Consider the following 21,844-nt stretch of genomic DNA (forward strand, 5'->3'; position numbering starts at 1 on the left):
CTCCAGTTTCAGGATTTTCAATTCGTGGAGGCGGATGTCGTTTGGGATAAACAGGTTCAATGACTGTTTCACCTGTTTCTTCATTTACATTTTTTTTCTTTGAAATTGGAATTCGAATCGGTCTAATTTTCCAATACTCTGAATTTTCCTTATATTCTTCCTGAGATTGAATATATCTTCGACATCTTATTAAAAGCTTCATCGTATAGTTACTCAAAATTGCTAATAAAATTAATGTAATGACTCCTGCTAACAGCCCAGATTGTTTCAGGGCCCACGGTAACGCAAAAGATCCAGCACCTGAAATATTGGAAAATATCAATAAATTAATATTGTCACGAAATCACAATAATGTTTTTGAAAAAAATGATTCTCTAAAATGACATACCAGCAAATGTTTTTGTAATATTCAAAAAAGCAGATACTGCATTTGTCTTGGAAGGTAATTGCTTTTTAATATGCACTTCATGTTCGTTCACTTTATCTCCTCCGTTGTTTTCATCGTTATGATGATGATTTATTGAACCACTTTCCATCAACAGAGATGCTCCTTCTTCGGTTGCATTATGTCCACTTTCACCATCATAATATTCTCGGTTATTCAATCCGTTTACTAAATAGCCATCTTCAGCAGTTCCTCGGAATGAATTAAATCTCAAATCCATGCCACCATCGTCGTGATAGGATGAAGAGCCATTGAATGTTGAATGAAAAGAGGGATCTAGTGATGACATTTTTTTTGGAGTGGTGTTTAGCTACTGGAGGCGAAGGTATGCAGGAGTGCTCAACCGGAGTTTGAAGCTCGACTCCGAGAAAAAGTCTGAGAGCAAAAAAGAAATCTTTGAGCAAGAATGGTCCAGTTTTAAGGCTGCTGAAACCAGGATATGTTGGACTAGGTTGTCAACAGAGTCGACTCGATTTTTTCCTGAAATAGAAATTTTTTGGCAAATTCAAAAAAAACATCTGCATGATTGCCTGCAATATTGTTCGTTGAATTACTCGGTCTTTCACTTTTTACACACCACCAACAACCATCATTTCTTACTGGACCACCTTGTCCTTGCGTCCCTCATCTAACAAATACCAAAAACTGACATTTGACGCGGCATCACATCTACTTTTTAAAAAAACAATCCACATTCCGCTTTTCAACCTACCATACAACAACAGCTCGTTTAAAAACATCATTCGTCTCGTTTAAAAACATCATCATAACGTCTGATTTTTATTTCAAACTCCCAATAACATACAACCACTACCTACTACTAACTGTGAGACAATGAAAGACGAACGTTTGAGTGTTTTAGACATCATCAATACATTTGAAAGTACGAAACGGTTGAGTGTGAGTGGCATCAATGGAATGTTCGATACAAATACCATGCACTCACATTCTCTATTTCAACTACATGATGAGGAAGATGATGACGAGTTATTGAAAAAGTCACCAGCTTGCGACTCATCAGATGAAGATGATGACACCGCAGCAGATATTAAGAGAATTTCTGCAAATATCACATCAATCGTTAATTTTTCGAGTCCAACAGAATCAAAATCACTGGAAGAGGAAAATGGAAAGTGTGAAAAATCGTTATTTAACATTGCTGACCTGGCATTTGAACTGCATAATACCATAACTGATGAGAAACAAATGTTGGAAACGATACAAAAAGCAGAAACGTTATCAGATCATCCTCTCGATTTCACCAAAGATTTATTGGATCCTAAAAGAAATGCTCACTTCTTCATACAGCTGCAAAATTAGATTTTCTCACGGTTATGCAATATTTATTGGATAAACAACCTTGCTTGCTAGAATCAAAAGATAGAGCTGAAGCAACTCCAATATTCTATGCTTGTTCGAGTGCTCATAGCAAGAGCGTGACAATGTTGGCCATTAATGGAGCAAATTTGAATATTCATGACAAGTATGAAGCATCGCCACTCAGCGTCTCTCTCAACTCCAAGAACAAATCCAAAGGATTTTCTGTTGCACGAGTACTGCTGGATTTCATGTGGATGTAGAATATAAGGTGTATTGTGGAAACAGCATACTTCATTTAGCTTGTCGAGAAGGTGATTTGGAAAAAGTTCAATTCATTGTTGAAGATTTGAAACATAATATTTTCAGAAGAAATACCAAACAAGAATCGTGTTTGTTTAGAGCAGTAAGACACCCTCATGTGACTAAATATTTATTAGAATATTGTAATAATCATATTGGACATGAAAAACTTCTGAAATTACTTTTCATGAAAAATGATAAGGGACAAACAGTGATTCATCATATATGTTCAAAAGGATACCTAGAAAGTCTGATACACATTATTTCAATATTGTCTCACGACGTAGAAAAAATTGAACAATTATTTAACGAGAAGGATTCAGCTTATGGATTAACTCCTTTACACATTTCAGTACTTTCAGAACAAGAAGGTACATTTGAATTTCTCATTCGATCTAAAGAAGTTCAATTAGATATACAAAATAAGATTGGTGACACAGCACTTCATATTGCAGTTCGCAATGAAAATCTGCCCATGATCAAAGAGCTCTATCACTTGTACAGTTCAAAAAGTCTTCAACTCAAAAATGCTCAGAAAAAGACCATTGAAAAACTGGCAAAAGAGAGAAATATTGACTTGAAGAAGATGGAAAAAGAGCTTGAGCAAGATAATGCAGGCATTCAAAAGGAAAGCTTTTGGAGCTCATTGTTTGGAAAGAAAAAAAAAGAGAAGAGTCATAGAAACACTATGAGTTTTAGCTCACAATCAGCAACAGAGCTTCAATCAAGAATGTCCACCGTTTCTAGGAGAAATTCTCTGTTAGTTGCGGTCTCTTGGGATCCTCAAAAGTACGCTGTTGGCTACGAACAAATTGATTCCCAGCATATGCAACTAATTGAATGGTTAAAGAATTTGAGTGAAGCTTCTCTCACAAAACAATCACATTGGGTTGTTGGTTACACTATTGGTTGTTTATTGGAGTATACAGGTGTGTATTTGTTGTTTTATGACTTGTGTGATTAACAATATACAGAATTTCACTTTGAGGATGAAGAATTGTTAATGATGAAGTATAGAAAAGGAATTGGTGAGTATTTGTTGTTTGTGACCTGACATGAATAACTAAAAAATTAAGGTGAGGACTATGTTAAAAAGCATCTAGAAGAGCATGAGACTTTCACTACGAAAATTCGAAACATGCAACGTGAATATGTGAAAAATCACAGTACAAGTTTGGATATTGAACTGCTGAACTACTTAATTGGTTGGCTCGTCAAACATATCAATTTTACAGACAGGAAACTTGCTGACTTTGTAAACAACCATCCTCCAGATGAAGAGAAATAGACAGGTGTTTCCCAGGACTTGAGAAACAACTCACGAATGAACATGTTGATTCTGCTGTCTTTCACCAAGAGCCGTTAAGCCCGCCAACTTGCAAAATTTGATTAAAAAAAATAAAAAATGGGCAACTCTGGGACCAAAGAAACAGCCTCTCCTTCTCCTTCTCGATCATCAAAAGGAAGAAGCTCCTTTGCTAATACAAGCCCCAAAGCATCAACTCCTTCAAAAGAAATTGTAAGCTTGCCAAAGAGGATTTCTAGTCATCAATCAAACACGACGACACCTCTCGGATCAACTAAGAGAAAATATGAAGAAGTTCAGGTGATAACAGCCATTCATGCCAGTCAGGACACAGAACGTGACGATGACGAAGAAGAATCGACCAATATTCAAAATGTTGTACAAGAAAGTAAAAAAGTGAAAAGAGAATCAATAACAAATAATTCCGATCATGCATCAAGTACTGCAACAGCTCCAGCAACCGTGATTACATTCAGCGGATTTAAGAACACCAATGACAAATTTAGCAAAAATGTCAAGAAAATGTTAACAGATGAAGCAATTAAGAACAATGTGATTGTGAAAGAAGAATCAATCGATGACCGAGGTAAGTTTTTAGTTCAAAATAAGGATGTGAATTACTGAGCTGAATTGTGGTATAGATACTCTTTCTAATGACATCACTCACATCATTGGTAAGTTAACACTTATTCATTGTATTAATTTGACATACTAAATACATAACAGCTCCACCATATGCTAGGACAATGAAAGTTTTACAGGCGATTGCCACAGGTCGCTGGATCATGTCAACCAAATGGATTACAGAAGGAAAATGCAGTTTACATAATTTGCACTTATTTGGCGTTAGAAGATTAGACAGGCCAATTAGTGGAAAGAAAGTTTTTTTACATGAAACCTTTTTAAAACAACATCCCACAAAAACTCTAACTTATAAACACTGTCAAATGCTTGTCGAATTTGGAAGTGGAGATTTTACTGACAAGATTGAAGAGGCTGATTTTTGCATTGTTGGGGGTGATGAAAATTCTGCTGATGATAAACTTGTAGAAGAAAAGGAACGTATTACACAACTTTATCCTTATATGATGGTTTTGGAATGGGTAGAACTTGTGGATTTGATTTATCCTTTTTATCTTGAACAAGCTCTTAGAAAAATGGAGAAGTAAACAATGAATTATTTGCTCAAGCATTAGTGATCTTGTGAATGTACGTCTCAGAGCCTTCTTCATCAAATCTTTCAAATTTTTTCACAAGTGTCTCACTTTTATTTCGAAAAGAAGTGCTTTTGTCGCAAATCGAGCGAATAAAAAATTGCCGAGATTCTTCTCGTTCTTCACCATCAAGCCTTCTGCCAACTCACCTCGGTGCATGAAACGAACACAAGAAAACACAATGAGCGGAACACCTTCAAAGACCGTAAAATTTTCAGAAGATACCAAGGAGTCCCCAGAGATTACTCCTTCTGTTGCTTTCCCGCACATGATTATTCATGCGTATGTTTTAAGCCCAGTTTGTTTTTTTAATATTCATCAACTTTAAATATTCGGACATTACGAAACCAATCATTGAATAGTTGGCATGATCTGGATGTAGGATCATCAGAACTTTTCAATGCCCTTATTGGTAAGTTTTGGCTCTGATGATTTTATTTGTTGATTATTCCGTTATTGGCAGAAATTCCAAAGGGAAGCAAAATCAAGTATCAATACGATACCAAGTACGGTTTATTGAAGGTGAGCCACATCCTCTCTAGTTCGTAAGTAGTAGTATTAACAGAATTTAGAAATGACCTTTGATCCACTCATCTTCTGGACTCTTCCTGTTGAATACGTTTGCTTCTCAATTATTTCATCATCAATTATTATTACAACATCATCAATTATTATTACAACATCATCATAACCGTACTATGAAATTTTGCCTTGCTCTAATTCTGACTTCACACAAAATCATCATATTTGTTGAATTATTCGGCGTTGCTGCCATTTTTCGCTGTAATCACAATAGATTGACCTATCCTGCTAACTATGGCTTCATTCCACAAACATTCGGTGAGGACAAGGACCCAATTGATGTATTAGTGTTGATGCAAAGTGCTTGCCATCCAATGAGCATTGTTCGTTGTCATCCTATTGGAGTCATGCCATTAATTGACAATGGAGTCATGGAGTACAAAGTTATTGGTAAGTTCACATCCATGCTGAAAATTGGAGTTTATTGAATTTTATTCTCCACAGCTGTTCATGCTGATGACCCTGAGTACCGTGGAATTAACGAATTGAGTCAACTCAGACCACACATCTTGAACGAAATTAAAATCTTTTATGAGGACTATAAGAAATTGGACAAGAACACCCAAACTGTCGTTGTAAAAGACTTTTTACCAAGATCTGAGGCAATGAAAATTATTGAGCAAGGAATTGAGGGTTACAAACAATATATCAGAGAGCAAAAGAAGTCGTTGACTTGTACAAGATATGGTTCATATCAAAACTTGTTTAAGAAAGGATTGAATCTTAGCGATATGGATGATGAAGACGATGAATAAATAAGCATGATGGTGACATTTTGAAGTTGTTCATGGCCACAATGTTAAATAATACAGCTTGTTGCACGCAGTCTCGAACACCAAAGGTCTCCAAAAGACCACGCAAAGCCTCCCGTTTTGTTAATCCGATTTGGTCATGATGAAATTCATGGCATCGCACGTTGAAGGTCTCTAAATCAATTACTCCATCACCAATTTAAATAATAATTAAAATAAATTAAATTTATTGATTGTTGCAAGGATTTTTTAACGTTTTAAATTTATCAGCAAAAACTGCAAATCCTTTTCCCGCATTATTTATAAACGAATAAACACAATCTAAACTTTCACGCAGTGCTTGAATTTGCTGTTTCATCTCTGCATTTTCTTTTCGCAACCTCTCAAGCTCATATGCAATCACATCGTTGTTCAAGTTCGGTATCGGAGGAGGAGACGATGGTTGTTGTTCAAACATCTCTTCAATTTCCGCAAAATCATCAGTAATATCTACAGTGCTTGATGATGATTGGGATCTAATGTTGTTAATTGAAAGACAATGAAGACATCAACATACTTACACTGCAAAACTTTGGACATCATCGCAAGATATTTCGCTAATTTTTCGTTTGGGAGGTTGATTGTTGCATTTGGGTTGAATGTGATCTTTGATTTGTCCTACAATCGCGAAAGGAATTGGGGACCGTTTAGACCGGTAGTTTCTTGTGCTGCTTTGGCTACGTGTGTCCATTTTGAATTGGAAGATGGTTTCAAGGATGCATCATTTTTGAACTGCGTCTTCTCTTGTTTTTTCTTTCATTCTCTTCTCGCTGAGCTGTTGCTGCTTCCTTTTTGCGTTTTTTTTTGACTGAACAGTCCTCTTTAGTACAACTTCCATCGCAGGGCGGGTTTGTACACTTTGCTCGGTTGTGGCCTTTCTGATGGCATCCGCTGCAATAGCAAGAATAGGAATTGTTAGTTGTGTTAGGTGTAGAGGGAGTAAAATTATAAACAAACGTAGATTGTTGAGAATTTGAAAAAGGTGGTACTTGAGAATTGTTCATTGGTGTATTACTGGTGTTGCTTTGCGTAAATGTTGTTGATTGTTTTGAGGTGTGTTTGTTGGATATATAATTTGATTGTCAATGGCTGGATAAACATTCAAACCACCAAAGTCAGTAACAAATGCTACTTGTGATTGAGTGGCCATTTTTTTTTAGATTTTATTAAATTTTGATTTTTAGTTTAACGGTTGTTTATGGCGCCACTTTGTGAAAAATTCACATGACAACACACGAAAGTAGAAGCAAACCAAGGAAGCGAGTTGTGGTTGGTTACTACCACAGCAAGAAGGTAATGGTGGCAGGCCTGAAAATATTCTCTTTCAGACAGGTTGCAAAAGCTTGGGATGCTCACCAAGCACTGTGTTTTATTGGAAAAACAGAATTGAAGAAAACGTGCAAGCTAATGTTGGTGGTGTTCGTCAATTCAAGTATGATTTAAAGGACGTGGTAAAGGCAGTACTTATTGTGAACAAAGTGTCAATGGTAAAACCATTGTCTACACTGGATGAATATGTAAATGAATTACAAAAACATGGTTACGATTACAGCACCACATGGGTGAGTCGAGTGTTGAAGCAACTAGGTAATTCTTTCAAGAATGCTTGTTATAAGAGCAGATTGAAATATACACCAGAAAACATCACAAAGTACATCCATTACGTTTGTGGTATGGCAGAGCTTCTTGAAAAAGTGCCGGTGTATCGTCTGAAATTCCTTGATGAAAGTAGTTTCGTGAGCAGAAATTTGTATCGGAAAAGAGGAGTTGCTCCTATTGGTTGTAGATTGATAGTTGTGAACAACACAAAGCATTAGATTATTCGTGTAGTCGTTGCTTGTTTTGTTGTAGTTTTCTTGCCATGTCTCGTTTTGTGATGGTCTCTTCTCTCTTGTTTTGTAATTCTCTGCTTCACATCTCACGTTTTGTCAGTAAAATGGCCCGCGCTTCTTGTTTGTGATGTCTCTTCTCTGCACATGCTTGTTTGTGAGTTTCACAGGTCACAGTTCTGTTTTTGTGCTCGTAATGTTGGCGCTGTCAACATTTATATTTCTTACATGCTCGTCATTACTTTTTCTGTGCACGTCAAACGAAAAATTTCCTTTGCTAGAGGCTTGTGTGGTCTTTTGGAGACCTTGGTGTTCGAGACTGCGTGCAACAAGCTGTAGTTTATGGCATTTTAAAGCGGGCCCGTGTCACATGCCAAAAACTTGAGAGATTGCAATCATGTCGCTAGGGTGGCCGCTTCCATGTCCTCGTGGTTCACTTTCTAATGGTCAGCTTACCTAAATTGCTGGATTGTTCGAATGTTAAATCAAATTTTAAGGCCAAGTCCCATTCAACTCAAACCAACGCCGGGCCTCTTTTCTTCTGAATCTTCTTTTCATATCGCTCAAGCTCCAATGATGGTAAGTGAAGAAATTATTTCTGGTGAAACTCATGAATCGAAATTTCGGCGTAATTTTGATGAAAGGTATGAATCACTATTAAAGGTGGAGCCACATCTCGAACGACAAGCGTTGTTAACGACAAGATAATTCGCAACGATTTGAGTGTACCTTGTCTGTGTAATAATTTGGACTGGCCATCGTTTGTGCGCTTCAAAACCCTTAAGATGGCTAGAAATGCGTTTGCGCTTTGATTGTTTCTAACAGGCATTTGACACATGTGCGCACTATTGACATAACTTGAACAAATCGGTCCAAGAACCAACAACGCCAAACATTCAAATAGCACAAATCTAACCCACCAACAGTCGTTCGGTGTCTTGTTTTGATCCATGACCACACAATGATGGTCTGGACACACCTAACAAACATCACAACTTGTTGATTGATAGCTAAACACAATTGCGCACCGTCATCTTGTGGATTTTAGAAGAAAAAAACACAATACTTGCATTGCTTGACCTCTCAAAAAAAAGTGTCGTATTGTTGACCAACAGATCCTTTCCATTGACAAGTGGCACTTCCTTTTCGCCAGTAGTACGCAATCGAGAAACTCACTCCTATTAATACCTGCATAGTCCTCTTCACTCAACTACTATAGTCCTCATCGCTCTTGGCCAGCAGCAGATAGCCAGCCATACCATTCCAAGAATTGTCAAAGAAAAATTGACAATTACATTCACCCGTCCCACCACTCTCCCGTCCTCTTGACCACACAGCCTTTGTATTCACAAGTGCGCACTTGTGAAATTTCAACACGTGCCAATAGTACCGCAACTATCATCATCATTAACATTACTACTCTGGGCGTTCTATCCCTAGTAATCATATTGATTGACGTAATAATTTCCATACTACGTCAATTCCAATTTAACAATTGCCTAAAACAAGATTAATGATAACGTTGAAAGATTCAACAACGCCATCCACATCAGCTCCTGTTGCCGTAGTTGTTAATAATTGTGTTTACACACCATCACACTATCAATTTCTTGCTCAATTCAAAGAAGAAAGCAGCTATTCCCCAGTGTCATTTCTTCCTAATCCTTGCGCCATGCTTCCATCGAATCAAGATGCAACTGTGACTTCAACAACGGCATCCCGAGAAGATTTTGGCGAATACCAACCTTCGTTGCATATTCCTTATTCATTTATGGCACCAATGTCCTCATCAGGAGAAAATGCCACCATCGATATCGAATCAGAGATAGTCACAACAAACCAACCATCTACCTCCATGAACAATAACCACCATCTATATATTGACAACAACCAACCTAATTTTGAAGAGACAAACATCTTTCATGATTTTACATCTACAACAACAACAACAACGCTACGAAATCGACAACAAAATCATGTGGACATGCAATCACCTCAATCATTCCATCATTCTGACATTAATCGCGTAGCGACAAACACATTTCAAAAAGTGCCTCCACAACCACCGGATCAACAACAGCAGCAACAACCACCACCACAAACCATGGACTTGTCTAACTTGTCCATCTTGTATCCCTTATCTGGTGTGGATGGTCTTCTTCCTGTTGATCATGATCATGTGGATCATTTGATTTCCTTTTTAAAGGGAGATGGGTTCAATCCAAACAACACCATGGATGGTCGTATGACCAACAACAACAACATGGAATTACTTGTTCAAGCAAACATGAGCAGCACGAATGATCATTCTAAAATGTCGTTCAAGAACATGTTGGTTGGCGGTCATGAAGCTACTACATGTAACATCGACACGACATCATCCTACATGCATGATACATGCATCAACAATGAGCAGCAACAACAACAACCAACTCCGCTCGTGCAGGATAACAACAATGCGTTTACGCCTCATTTTGCTTTCAGGAAACGAAAGAACACGAAACGAAAAAGCATCTCATCTTCACCATCATCCTCTACTTCGAACTCTTTGGATGAGGATCCACAACATGTGCAGCATGCCGATCTCATTCTTGACGATGAGGATATTTCCAATGACCAATTCGCTTCTGATCTGCAAGATCAAGACGACCATTCTCATTCTCCAACAAGTATTCGCAACAAATCATCAACAGGCAGTACTCACAACACGATTGGAGCTAAAGCTTATCCAAATGGGAGAAAACGAGCGAGCAAAGCATGTTTGGAATGTCAAAAAAGACACACCCGATGTGGATTTGAAAGACCATGCGATCGGTGTACCAAGCTGGGATTGAATTGTGTGGAAGTAGTTTCCACAAAGAAGAGAGGAAGATCCACGGCCAACATGAACAACAAGAACAAGTTGAGTGAGGAAACATTGGATCTTGCTCCATCTCGAAAAAAGGAAAAGACATCTTCCAGAGCACCAAATCAAACTGCTTCACCAAGTTCAAATGAAAGTAATATTGAGAATGTTAACAATGCTAGTGGTAGTAGCATCATTGAGAAGCAATCCGAATCGAGCAATCCAAATGAAGCATCTTCATCTAGTATTCCAAATGGGTCAGAGCAACTTCTTCTCAAACCAATTCAAAATCTTCAAGCTCTTCATCATTGACAGGAATTCATCAAGCTGAAACCATGAATACCACCACGACGACAGCCTCAAGAACTACCTCTCCAACGACTGCTCAAGCACATTCCATGCCACAACCTCATCATCAAAAGCCTCCTCAACAACAACAACAACACAAATTACTTCCTCGGGTATCATCCTCTTCGTCCTTTGGAACGCTGCTGCACCCAATTCCTTCCAATGTATCCTCTATTTCTTCATCATCGACCACCTCCTCTCATTCCCCAATTAATTATTTGAACAACAATGCATCAGTAACAGCAGCATCGAGCTATGCTTCTCAACAGCCATATTCCAGCAATGCTCTGACTCAACTTCAATTTCCAACTCTTCCTTCAGCAAGTTATGAACAAACAGGATTCATCATGACTGGACCGAATTTCCCCAATATTAGGTGTGTGAGCGAAGGCTTATTGAGTCGATTGGGCTATCAAACGAGTTCTCAACTGACATCTCTCACTCAAATTTTCAGTTTGGATTTTGTCAATTCCGAACTCATTCAACTCCATCAAGATATTAAGGCTAGAGCCACAATTCTTCAACAAGTGCAAGGAGGTGCTGATTTACTCCGGCAAGGTCATTTGAGAATTCAAAAAGAAGGCATAACCAATGTGAGAACGATTATGGGAATGGAGCAATTGAAATTTAAAATGTTCCACTCGTTCCGAGAGGATCAACCAGCCTCGTTGGAAGCAGTCTATGTATTTTTGTTTTGGCATTAATATGGGCCATAAAAGTAATTTTGTAAAACAACAATTGCAAAGTTCGAGCCTTTCGAGTTTTAGTTGGAAAAAAAATGTATCGAAGGAACAAACAAGCTAAAAAATATGTTCCACCAAAGGAGATGACTCCATTGACCGACCAAGCTGGTGTCGATGCTTTGGAATTGTTTTTATTGGATCGGCAACAACAATCATTGTCGGGTACGAGTTCAACAACACTTTCCAATGATGAAGTCCATGTGAATGATGATACCACAGCTACAAAAATTCCGAAACGAATGGAATCTTCCAATCATCATCATCATTGCAACAAGAAAAATATGAATGAATTTTTAGATCAAATCAAAGAAACTGAAGATGAACAGTTGATGAAACAAGTGATGGATAAATTTGAAAAATTAAAATGTGGTTATGATGAAAGACCTGCTTCGCTTTCAAGCTCATTAAATTCTCAAATCGAGCAAGAGATTTTTGAAAAGAAGATGCTACTCAAGAAAAAGTTGCAGGATCGAGTTTTTCGTGTCAGTGTTGGAGGACAAGTGTTTCACATCCCTTCCAGCATTCTCTCATTTGGTATAGACTTGGAAAATTTTGAAGGAAGCGATCGAGATTTATTGACGACACTCTGTGAACAGGAATTGAATTCCATGGATCAAGGAGAAGAGGATAATCATTTCATCATTGAAAAGGAGAATGGATGTATCAAAATTCAAAGAGACCCTACTTATTTTCCATTCATCTTGGCATATTTGCGATTGAGAAGAGATTGGAAATATATCCAAGCACAAGTTCTTGGAAGTGATGAAAACACTTTGGAAAGAAGTAACATCACAACGGGAACAGACGACTCTAAGAATTTTCCTTTCTATTGCTTTCATGAGAACCCATTTTATGTTAGAGGAAGGAAATCTCGAAGAGAGTTAGAAGCTAGTTATGGTGCCTGCCAAATTGACCACGACTTGATGAAGAAATACTTTGTGAATGAGCACATTCTCAAGGCAACCATGTTTTCTTGCTCATCCATCAAGTTATTGAACTCGATCAGAGAAGAGGCAGAGTTTTATTGCATTCCCTCTCTGGCTTCTTATTTGGAAACGAAAATCAAATCATTATTCAACCCATTCGATTTAAATTATCAGCGTGGAGGAACCGAGCAAGACTCACAACACATTTCGAGCTCTCAAGTCATTGCTACACCATCATCTGCATTCCCATTGCCTCCTAAAATGACCGAGCGGGTGGATACTGAGTACTTGGCGACACTATTGCCTCCTCGTGACAATGTTGACGCGGGTAGTAGACATCAAATTCTGCTTCAACAATTGTCACAAACTAGTATTCAGTTCAGCATGAACCAAAGCTCCATCTTGGTGCCAATGAGATCTCTTTTAAAATTTAAGCATTCCAAATTTCTCGTTCTTGCACTTTCTAATGCCATGAAACATATGAAAGAAGGAAACTCAGCCTCTCCACCTGTTGTGTCATTAATTGCCAATGTTGAAATTTTATACATGCTCAAGTTCATAAAATATGGAAGGCTAGATTTGGAAGAGTTGAATTGGGCACAGGAACATGACTCTCTCGTGAATGAAACTTGCAAAGAGTACAATTTACCAGAGTTTTTCCAATATATTCATCATTGCTACATTACGGACGATTATTTGAGAGAATTAATTGGAGAAACCAATTGGAAGATGCGTGAAGAAGAGGAGTCATTACGAGAAGCGTTTGTCGTCCTCAGAGAAAATCCAAAATTTTTGGAAGAAAGCAAGAAGATATTGATTAATGTTTTTGACCAATTGGAAAGTTTTTCTCCTTCCCCAACTATTGATGCTCCTGAAAGCAGTCTCTTGTTTAATTTTGAGAATCCTTTCAATTGCTTTAATGGACGCCATAATGCTCTCTCGAGACCTGAAATTGTCACTTGCAGAGAGGAGTTTATCTATAACTTTAATTTATTCACAAAAAATTTGCTAAATGGTTTAGATTATTCCAACGTATGTTTGGCAGGCGGTTCCGTGCTCTGTACCATGCTGAGAGCTCCTACAAACCAGAAAATTTGTGAGCACAAAGTTATGCCACATCGTGCCTTCAGTTATCGAGGTATGTATCATACTATTCTGCATCTCAAAAAAACGTGACATTCCTGTCTTCAATTATACTTGTTGCCACAACTTTGAACATATGCTCAAGATTTGGAATTTGAAAAATTGGATACCAAAATCAAAAGCAGTCCTATGTATAAGGATGACAAACTTGACGATCCCAATGAAAACATGGCCTTTTACTATGAACGCTTTAATTCTAAATACAGTTATAGAACTTCTGACGTAGACATGTTTTTGTATGGTCTCAACGAAGAACAAGCATTGGAGAAGATTAAGCACATCATTGAGGTCATTAAGAAAAACACTAAGGATGATCAGGTATTTCTCATTCGAAGTGGTCAATCTATCACTATAAGAACTTCGAACTCTATTCGTGCTTTCCAAATTATTTTGAGATTATATTCTTCAATTGAAGAGGTTTTGTGTGGCTTTGATGTAGATTCGTGTTGTTTTGCGTTCGATGGAGTGAATGTGTTGACCACCCCAAGAGGTAGAAGATCCATAATTTATCGTTATAACATGGTGGACACTTCACGACAATCCTATACCTATGAAAAAAGATTATACAAGTATGCATGTAGAGGTTTTCGAATTTATGTTCCAAATTATAATAGAAATTATGTGAAAAGAGAAGGACTACTTCATCCCTTGCAAGAAAAATATTATTTGAAAGCTCAGAGAATTCCAAATCCATCTGCTGAAAATTGTAGAGGTCTTGCTTATTTATTATTGCAAGAGAGACGACATTATTCATCAATTTATTCAAACTTTGCATTTGCAAGTGCACTACACTTTCACAACAAGATGGATCGCAAACTAAAAGATACAGAAAAAGACAAGGACCTATTCAAACATGATTGCGATTATTCTACAGGTAGAAGTTTTATTAATACGGCTCGTCTGGATGTACATGGAATGGCTCTTCGATATCAAAAAATGGAACAATTATTTGTGAATGGAACACTACATCGTGAACAATTTCCAAATCCTTCCAGTTTTAACGCAGTTTATGGTGTGAATGATGTTACGAAAATTTTACAAAGAGTTGAACCCATGCCACTCCAATTTGTCACCATTAACCCAGGACGACAAGATAAAATAGGAAGCTTCCATCCACACAACAGAAACTTTTATGAGGATGCCTATTGTTGTTATCACACCATTCTCGAGAAGAAAATGAATGACAAAGAAGGGCAAGAAAAGGGTGATTTTATTCTTGCACCACATTATTGGGTCAAAGATAAATACGATCATGTTTGGTATTGGGAGAGCGAATATGACCAAGATTCAGTGGAAGAGGATTATCAAAAGTTTTTATCCGAGGGTGGAACATCAACCAAATCGGATTGTGGCATTGATTTTATGAAATGGAGGAAATATGGTAAGGCTGACGTGAAACGTGATATCATTTTCAAGTATGCGGTTTAAGAGAGTTATTTGAAAAGAAATTCCAACCTTCACAAGCAACCCATTTCTGAAGACGTTATTTGTTAACCCACTCAAGCTTCGTTTGATCAATTAAAAAAAATCAATTATTAACAAGCACCGTTTCTGAAGACATAGAAAGTTAGATTTTAATCTTGATTAGTGATGATGTTATTTACATGAAGATACCTGTACATGATAATTTCTTGAACTCGAAGTTTCATCATTGTTCATGAATGGAGCAATTTTGGATTTGATAGAACCACCAAAACTAACACACGTTCCGTTTTGGCTCGTAACAACACCATAGTGTGCACTGGAGAGCGAACAGTTATAGGTGACACATGTGGAATTGTTGCTCACCAAAATACAACATGATCCTCCTTGCAAATCATTATCTACAAACGTTTCAGGGTCTGTAAAATCTTCAAAGGTAATTTCACACTCATCGAGAAAAAGACTTCCATTCTCGACATGAATGGCACATGGAATTCGAAAGTCCTTATTGCTCGATTTTCCATTCGATGAGGTCTTTCCGTTCATGTATCTGTTTTTCATTTCAATTTGCTCATTGGACAACTCGGAAATAATTCGAAGTTTCAATTTTCTGAAACGAACATTTTCACTATTAATTCGAATCATGGGTTCACAGAATTTTGATGAATGCATTTCAATAATGCAATTTTCAAAAATAGCTCCATGAATTTCTAAGGGTTGAGAAACGACCAATGTTTGACACTCGGTATAAATTCCAGGTAAAATATACAATTTGATTGGAACCAATTCTGCTTGAAGAGAATTTTCAGTAGCCAAGAATGCAAACTTTTCACTGTAGGAACCTTTAAATGTGATCGATTCTCGTTTTTTCGACTTTTTCAAGAGTGCAACAACTTTTTCATCTTCCTTTCTTCTTTGAATTTCATCGAAAATGGTTTCGGAAATGATGGAAATGGGTTGAGCTTCAATATTGTCCATCGACTGATGTCGAGACGAATCCGTTTCTGAATTGTTATTATTCGCAGAACTATTCTCAGAAATGATACTTTCCAAAGAGGGCAATAAACTACGAGCACTGTCAGCATTGAGTGAGGAACCGCCACTTTCGATCATGTCATCTGAAGCGGTCGAAGTGGCATCGTCAAAGTCAGAATGCCCAATTTTCACAAAATGTGACAACTCTCCCATTACATTAAGGATTGATTCGAATAAGAATAACACCCATTCATCACAATCATCTTGAGTTTTGGCATAAATGGTATAGGTTCGAGAAGGTGTTCGAATTTCAAAGGCAAACCAAGTTTTTTGAAAATCATTGTCGAAAGGTTCTTCTGGAATGATAAATTGACCATTCGAAATGGATGATAGAGACCATCTCTTATCGACAGTACTGCGTCGAAGCGAGCTTACTGATCTCGATCGATCTCGTGAAGTTCCCGACTCTTCAATTTCATGCAATAAATCTTCAGCGTTTTTAACTTTCTTCTTTTTCTTTGCTGGATTTTGTTTAAACTGAATGGTTGAATTGTAAAATGTGACAACTCCTTGAGCAATCATATTCTGCAGTTTTGCATCCAATTCGGAAATATTGACCATGTCTTGTACATGGTTGGAATTACTACTTTGATTCGTGTCACTCTCCTTTTTAGGTTTATAATAATAAAGCATATCGTTTCGCAACACAAAAAATCGTTGTTTCCACGATGCTTTCAATTTTCCTCCTGATTTAATCATCCATCCCAATTTTTTCGATCCACCATGTTTCGAAAATGAGTTTTTGGAATTGGACTCTAAATTGTCTCCATTCGCTACTTGTGTGATAAATTGTGACCATTGTTGCACAATTTTCAAATCTGCATTCAATAACCAAAACGATCGAAAGGGTGTCTTGACCACGAGCAATACAACCACACGGTCTGAATTACCCCCCCTGCGCAATCAAGAGGGGTACTCAACTGTCACAGCGCAGCTGGCTCGCAAAAAATTTTTTAATTTCTTGGTGTAAGGAATTACTTCGCGCAACCTTTTCTCAAGAAATTTGTGAAGAGTGGTTGTATTGGAATAGTAATCAGATTGTCCATTTTCGGAAGGTGGTTTTTTTCCATTTTTGAGAGTGTCTTCAGGATTGCAAATTTCAACGGAGGAATCTTTCAAGATGATGGCACCTTTTGGTTCCTTATCTTGTTCAGAGGCATAGTAGTAGAGAGTATTTTCGAAAATGACAAAGAGACGTTTTTTCCATCTACATGTCAATTGTATTATGAATCACACCCAAAATGAGTAGTGCACAGAATTGTGTACAATTGGTCATATCATCATCATCATGTGTGTACACAGATTCCAAAGTGTGTGCCCCATGTATAGAATTGTCAATTCCGATCCAATTCGATCGGATCATCCAATTAAAAAAAATTCATATGATTTGAACAAGATGTTTAAAAAACGTACGACTTGATTCTTCCACCCTGTTTCCAAAACCATTCCTTTTTCAATTCAGAGTTTTGTGCAGTCTGAAGAGAAAAGAAGGAAATCTGAAAGTATTGTTTTTTTTGATGTCAAGTCCAAGAATTATACAAAATGATGATGATGAAAACAAATGTTATTTTGAAAATGTAAGAAGGACTATTGGAATGATGGAATGAACTCAACAACCAACCTTTCGATGACGACCTGTTTTGCCCATGAATAAGTTTTTTGGTTTTTTTTGAAGTGTTTGACAAGAGACAACTCGCCTGAAGAGATAAAAAAGGAACCTTTTTCATGGTTACATATGATGGCAAAGGTTCGGTATGATGGAAATTTCAATAAGGAAGTGAGGTTAATGTTTTTCTAATGCATTGTATAAATCATCATCTACAAGGAAGGATAATCAATTATTGTATATTCAAGGAAGAACCAATAATAGAGTCTTTGATCCTTATTCATTATTGGATGATCATGATCACCATTATGTAATTCTTTTTCAATTTTTGAAAAACCCAAACGACTCCTGTCATGAGAATTTCAATAATTCATGAAAAAATCATCTTGTCGGAACGAATGAATGAATCATCCTTTCATCAACGAGGACATCAAGTCCCAAGAGCTGATAATTCCTCATATTCATCCCGACAAATCACCACCATCATGATGAACAAGAAGACTCTAATTTTTTTCATCATGATGATGATGATCTTCGTATTGAATTTTGTGGAGGAGGAAATTCAATTAGTTTCTTCGTACGTGTTCACGTGATATTAGGATCGTATTTATTGAGAATGATTTCAATTATTATGTATTTCAATATATTTGAATGATGATCAATCTTATTAGGCTTAACATTCCATTCAACGGAATTTCTAATGATTTAAAACATTTCATACAACAAGAACATCAATCATTCCGTTACCCCAACTACAATGATAATAATAATAATAATAACAATGATGATTGGAAAGAACGAATGGCACAGGCTCAACTCTTAGCCACTCCCTCCGAACCCAACGATCCCAATTATCTTCCATCCATTTCCAATGGTTATATTGGAACGGTCATTGATAGTGCCGATGTCTTTATGGGTGGAGTGTATGTGGGACAGCAAGTCATTCTCGATCAATTGATTGGTTTTCATTCGAGAAGAGCCCGAATTCCATCCATGATGAACATTCATGTCAAGTTGAATGAAAGTGAAATGGATGGAACGGTTACATTGAAAGGAGTTGGATCAGCATTGGATATGGAACGGGCCATGTATTTGAGAAGATTTGTTGGAATTTCTACAGAACTGGAGGATTTAAAAGTCGAGCAACGATATTATGCTCATCGTGTGTTTCGATCATTGCTGGTACATCAATTAGATGTCGATAATAGGAATGGAAGAAATAATGTTCAGATTGGACTCATGCAAGTGGTGACACCACCAAGTAAGGATATTTCATTTAGTGAGGTGAAATGTCCAATTTCATGGCCGAATATCATGTGTCAAGTTGGAGAGCTCGTTGAATTGGAGACACCAGAATCGGAACGTGTGAAAGTTGCATTTGTGACATCGATAATTTCATCTTCTTTGCCTATACAGGTAAAGGCAAATTCGAGAAGCATTTTCACACATATCACTGCCATTCGATCGACGATTGATTCTGTGGATCCTCTGTTAGAAGCAGCAACAGATTTTATGAAAGGAATTTCAATGGACCCACAAGAATTAATGAATAATCACACTCGAGAATGGGCCGAATTGTGGAAGAGTGGAATTGAGTTAGGTGGAAATGTCTCACTGGCTGCAATGGTCAATAGCACATTGTATTACATGTTAAGTGCTACACGGAAGGATTATCATTGGGGAATATCACCTGGAGGAGGTATGTAGACTTTGATGGTATTGTCATACATCTTATTTTCACACGTTTACATTGAAACGAATATTCATCGAATTTTCAAATCGTTGATTACTTTGGTAACAATTACATGCATGTAACATGAAATATAATTGTGAAATATAACATTGCCCATAGTTGCAACTAATTCATATAATGGGCTCATGTTTTGGGATCAAGAATGCTTTGTATTACCTTCCCTCGTTTACTTGTATCCAGAGTTGGCTCATGGTCTCATTGAGTACAGATTTGAGAGACTTCAGCAAGCCCTACACCATGCTCAAAGATATGGTTATGCTGGTGCCATGTATCCTTTCCAATCAGGTAAGTGGAGGATATCCTATGGAAATATGTTAACGTAGTGAAATTTGTCCATATTATTTCTATCATTACTACAACATGCAATATTTGAAAAATTCTTGATATTAGGATACAGTGGAAGAGAAGTAGATTTAATTGCACTATTTAATGAATTGGAACAGCACATCACAGGAGACATTGCTTTTGCTCTTCAATTGTATTGGCAATTGACCAAAGATTTGAATTGGCTTTCCACACGTGGCTATCCAATTGCTTCTGAAATTGCAAAATTCTGGGCAAGTCGTGTCACTCGAAACACGTTTGGACTCTACGAGATTCATAGAGTGGTTGGACCGGATGAATTTGGAATTGGTTTTCCATGGTACAGTGGTGTGGATAATAATGTCTTTACCAATGCTGTTGCTCAAATTTCACTTCGATTTGCAAATAAGGCAGCACGTGCTCTTGGAAAGCAAGACACTCCATTATTTGATGCAATTGCAAATAACATGACCATTCTGTTCGATGAAGTCAATCAGATTCATCCAGAATATGATGGCTTTCCAAAGGGAAATATTTATTTCATGGAGTATGTCAAACAAGCAGATGTCGTCTTGCTAGGTATGTATATATCATTCAAGAATGAGATGATGACACAAACTCGTTTCACAATGTTGTGATTTCAAAATTCATAATTTTCAATGGAACTGTACATGGCGTGAACAAACAGGATATCCTCTCATGTTCCCAATGCCACCCCATGTCAGATACAATGACATTCGATATTATGAAAAATATATGTGGTCAGAAGGACCTGCAATGACCTATTCCATGCACACGATAACCTATTTGGGTAAGTGTTCAATATGATTGTCTAGTTTTTGATACATGGCTGCTGTATGTGACATTTTATGACAGATTTGAAAAATTATTCATTGGCTGGAGAAGCCTTCAGAAGATCTCTTCTTAATATTCATCCTCCATTTAACATCATTTCAGAGACACCAGATCCTTATAAACATTTTCTAGATATGGGATCTTTTAACTTTTTAACTGGAGCAGGTGGATTTTTACAGAGTGTTCAAAATGGTTATGGAGGTTTAAAAGCCTACGATGATTACTTGTTACTAAATCCACAACCATTCACTCAACTCAATGTGACAACAATGAAATTACGAGGCGTACATTATGTAGGAGGAAAATTTGATTTATGGTTTGATGGAACAAAGGCAACCATTACAGTGTCACAATTACCAACCCATCGATCCTCCTTCACCATTGAAGATTCTTTTGATCTAAGAAGCAAATTGTTGTGAATCAACAAGTTTCCTTTATTCCTCCAGCAAAGATTTTTTAATGGTAGTCCTTACATTGAGAATTCAATGGATCAACTTGATTGTATAAGGCTTCTTTTTTTAATGAGCCAATTCAGGAATGAAGATCTTTTTCTCGTAAGAATTTGAAATTTGAAATTTTTCAAAAACAAAAGAAAAATATTTTTTCACACTCAACCATTTTTCCGATTTTCATCACAACGCCTGAATTAAAATTATTGTTGGATCAAGGCACTATAATATATTATGAGATTTACCAAACGAGATATTTCTCGGCTTCTCTTCAAGAACGTTTCTCCCTTTAAGCTCATTCTTCATGGAATTTGTATCGGGATTTGTTTATTGCCTGCCATTGCAGTGCTCATTGTCGGATTGGTAGTTTTTATGACATCGCCGAGTGATAATATCACCTCTCCAGCCACATGCATCATTCTTTCTAAATTACAATGTATTACCAATAACAAGAACAACAATCTGGTTCATCATCACGAGAGGAGAGTCATTCATTCTCATCACCATCAAGAAGAAGAAATTCATACATTTTCATCATCATCAGAACGAAAATTATTGGCTCAACCACACCACAAGGCTTCTTCCCTCTCTCAATCATCATCATCATTGTTCGTACACTCCTCTCATTC

General features: G+C 37.1%; 11 protein-coding genes across 11 annotated transcripts; 8 read left to right on the top strand and 3 right to left on the bottom strand.

The window, feature by feature from the left end:
* Positions 1 to 734, bottom strand: C9374_014306 (uncharacterized protein; the record flags this gene model as incomplete). Its single annotated transcript, XM_044690279.1, has 2 exons — positions 1 to 300; positions 389 to 734. Coding segments are annotated over 2 exons (646 nt in total), but the record flags the coding sequence as incomplete, so codon positions are not given.
* A 545-nt stretch (positions 735 to 1,279) lies between these two features.
* On the top strand, positions 1,280 to 1,765 carry C9374_014307 (uncharacterized protein; the record flags this gene model as incomplete). Its single annotated transcript, XM_044690280.1, has 1 exon — positions 1,280 to 1,765. One exon carries the CDS (start codon positions 1,280 to 1,282, stop codon positions 1,763 to 1,765), a length of 486 nt encoding a protein of 161 aa, XP_044541560.1.
* Positions 1,766 to 1,887: 122 nt separating this feature from the next.
* C9374_014308 (uncharacterized protein) lies at positions 1,888 to 3,353 on the top strand (the record flags this gene model as incomplete). The annotated part of the gene is made up of 4 exons (XM_044690282.1): positions 1,888 to 1,928; positions 1,982 to 2,994; positions 3,040 to 3,093; positions 3,142 to 3,353. 4 exons carry the CDS (start codon positions 1,888 to 1,890, stop codon positions 3,351 to 3,353), a joined length of 1,320 nt encoding a protein of 439 aa, XP_044541561.1.
* Positions 3,354 to 3,470: 117 nt separating this feature from the next.
* C9374_014309 (uncharacterized protein) lies at positions 3,471 to 4,540 on the top strand (the record flags this gene model as incomplete). The annotated part of the gene is made up of 3 exons (XM_044690283.1): positions 3,471 to 3,957; positions 4,013 to 4,045; positions 4,098 to 4,540. 3 exons carry the CDS (start codon positions 3,471 to 3,473, stop codon positions 4,538 to 4,540), a joined length of 963 nt encoding a protein of 320 aa, XP_044541562.1.
* Positions 4,541 to 4,766: 226 nt separating this feature from the next.
* C9374_014310 (uncharacterized protein) lies at positions 4,767 to 5,922 on the top strand (the record flags this gene model as incomplete). The annotated part of the gene is made up of 5 exons (XM_044690284.1): positions 4,767 to 4,867; positions 4,948 to 4,997; positions 5,049 to 5,130; positions 5,382 to 5,557; positions 5,612 to 5,922. The coding sequence occupies 5 exons, from the start codon at positions 4,767 to 4,769 to the stop codon at positions 5,920 to 5,922; spliced, it is 720 nt and encodes a 239-aa protein (XP_044541563.1).
* A 223-nt stretch (positions 5,923 to 6,145) lies between these two features.
* Positions 6,146 to 6,649, bottom strand: C9374_014311 (uncharacterized protein; the record flags this gene model as incomplete). Its single annotated transcript, XM_044690285.1, has 2 exons — positions 6,146 to 6,434; positions 6,480 to 6,649. The coding sequence occupies 2 exons, from the start codon at positions 6,647 to 6,649 to the stop codon at positions 6,146 to 6,148; spliced, it is 459 nt and encodes a 152-aa protein (XP_044541564.1).
* Positions 6,650 to 9,300: 2,651 nt separating this feature from the next.
* On the top strand, positions 9,301 to 10,944 carry C9374_014312 (uncharacterized protein; the record flags this gene model as incomplete). Its single annotated transcript, XM_044690286.1, has 1 exon — positions 9,301 to 10,944. The coding sequence occupies one exon, from the start codon at positions 9,301 to 9,303 to the stop codon at positions 10,942 to 10,944; it is 1,644 nt and encodes a 547-aa protein (XP_044541565.1).
* A 23-nt stretch (positions 10,945 to 10,967) lies between these two features.
* C9374_014313 (uncharacterized protein) lies at positions 10,968 to 11,684 on the top strand (the record flags this gene model as incomplete). The annotated part of the gene is made up of 1 exon (XM_044690287.1): positions 10,968 to 11,684. The coding sequence occupies one exon, from the start codon at positions 10,968 to 10,970 to the stop codon at positions 11,682 to 11,684; it is 717 nt and encodes a 238-aa protein (XP_044541566.1).
* Positions 11,685 to 11,758: 74 nt separating this feature from the next.
* Positions 11,759 to 15,220, top strand: C9374_014314 (uncharacterized protein; the record flags this gene model as incomplete). Its single annotated transcript, XM_044690288.1, has 2 exons — positions 11,759 to 13,787; positions 13,878 to 15,220. The coding sequence occupies 2 exons, from the start codon at positions 11,759 to 11,761 to the stop codon at positions 15,218 to 15,220; spliced, it is 3,372 nt and encodes a 1,123-aa protein (XP_044541567.1).
* Positions 15,221 to 15,388: 168 nt separating this feature from the next.
* C9374_014315 (uncharacterized protein) lies at positions 15,389 to 17,897 on the bottom strand (the record flags this gene model as incomplete). Its single annotated transcript, XM_044690289.1, has 4 exons — positions 15,389 to 17,144; positions 17,238 to 17,456; positions 17,663 to 17,745; positions 17,871 to 17,897. The coding sequence occupies 4 exons, from the start codon at positions 17,895 to 17,897 to the stop codon at positions 15,389 to 15,391; spliced, it is 2,085 nt and encodes a 694-aa protein (XP_044541568.1).
* Positions 17,898 to 18,253: 356 nt separating this feature from the next.
* C9374_014316 (uncharacterized protein) lies at positions 18,254 to 21,185 on the top strand (the record flags this gene model as incomplete). The annotated part of the gene is made up of 6 exons (XM_044690290.1): positions 18,254 to 18,432; positions 18,527 to 19,554; positions 19,708 to 19,893; positions 19,999 to 20,490; positions 20,600 to 20,722; positions 20,788 to 21,185. 6 exons carry the CDS (start codon positions 18,254 to 18,256, stop codon positions 21,183 to 21,185), a joined length of 2,406 nt encoding a protein of 801 aa, XP_044541569.1.
* Between the last annotated feature and the right edge of the window lie 659 nt (positions 21,186 to 21,844).

Source organism: Naegleria lovaniensis (genome assembly GCF_003324165.1).
Source record: "Naegleria lovaniensis strain ATCC 30569 chromosome Unknown tig086, whole genome shotgun sequence".
In the NCBI taxonomy this organism is placed as follows: domain Eukaryota; phylum Heterolobosea; class Eutetramitea; order Acrasida; family Naegleriidae; genus Naegleria; species Naegleria lovaniensis.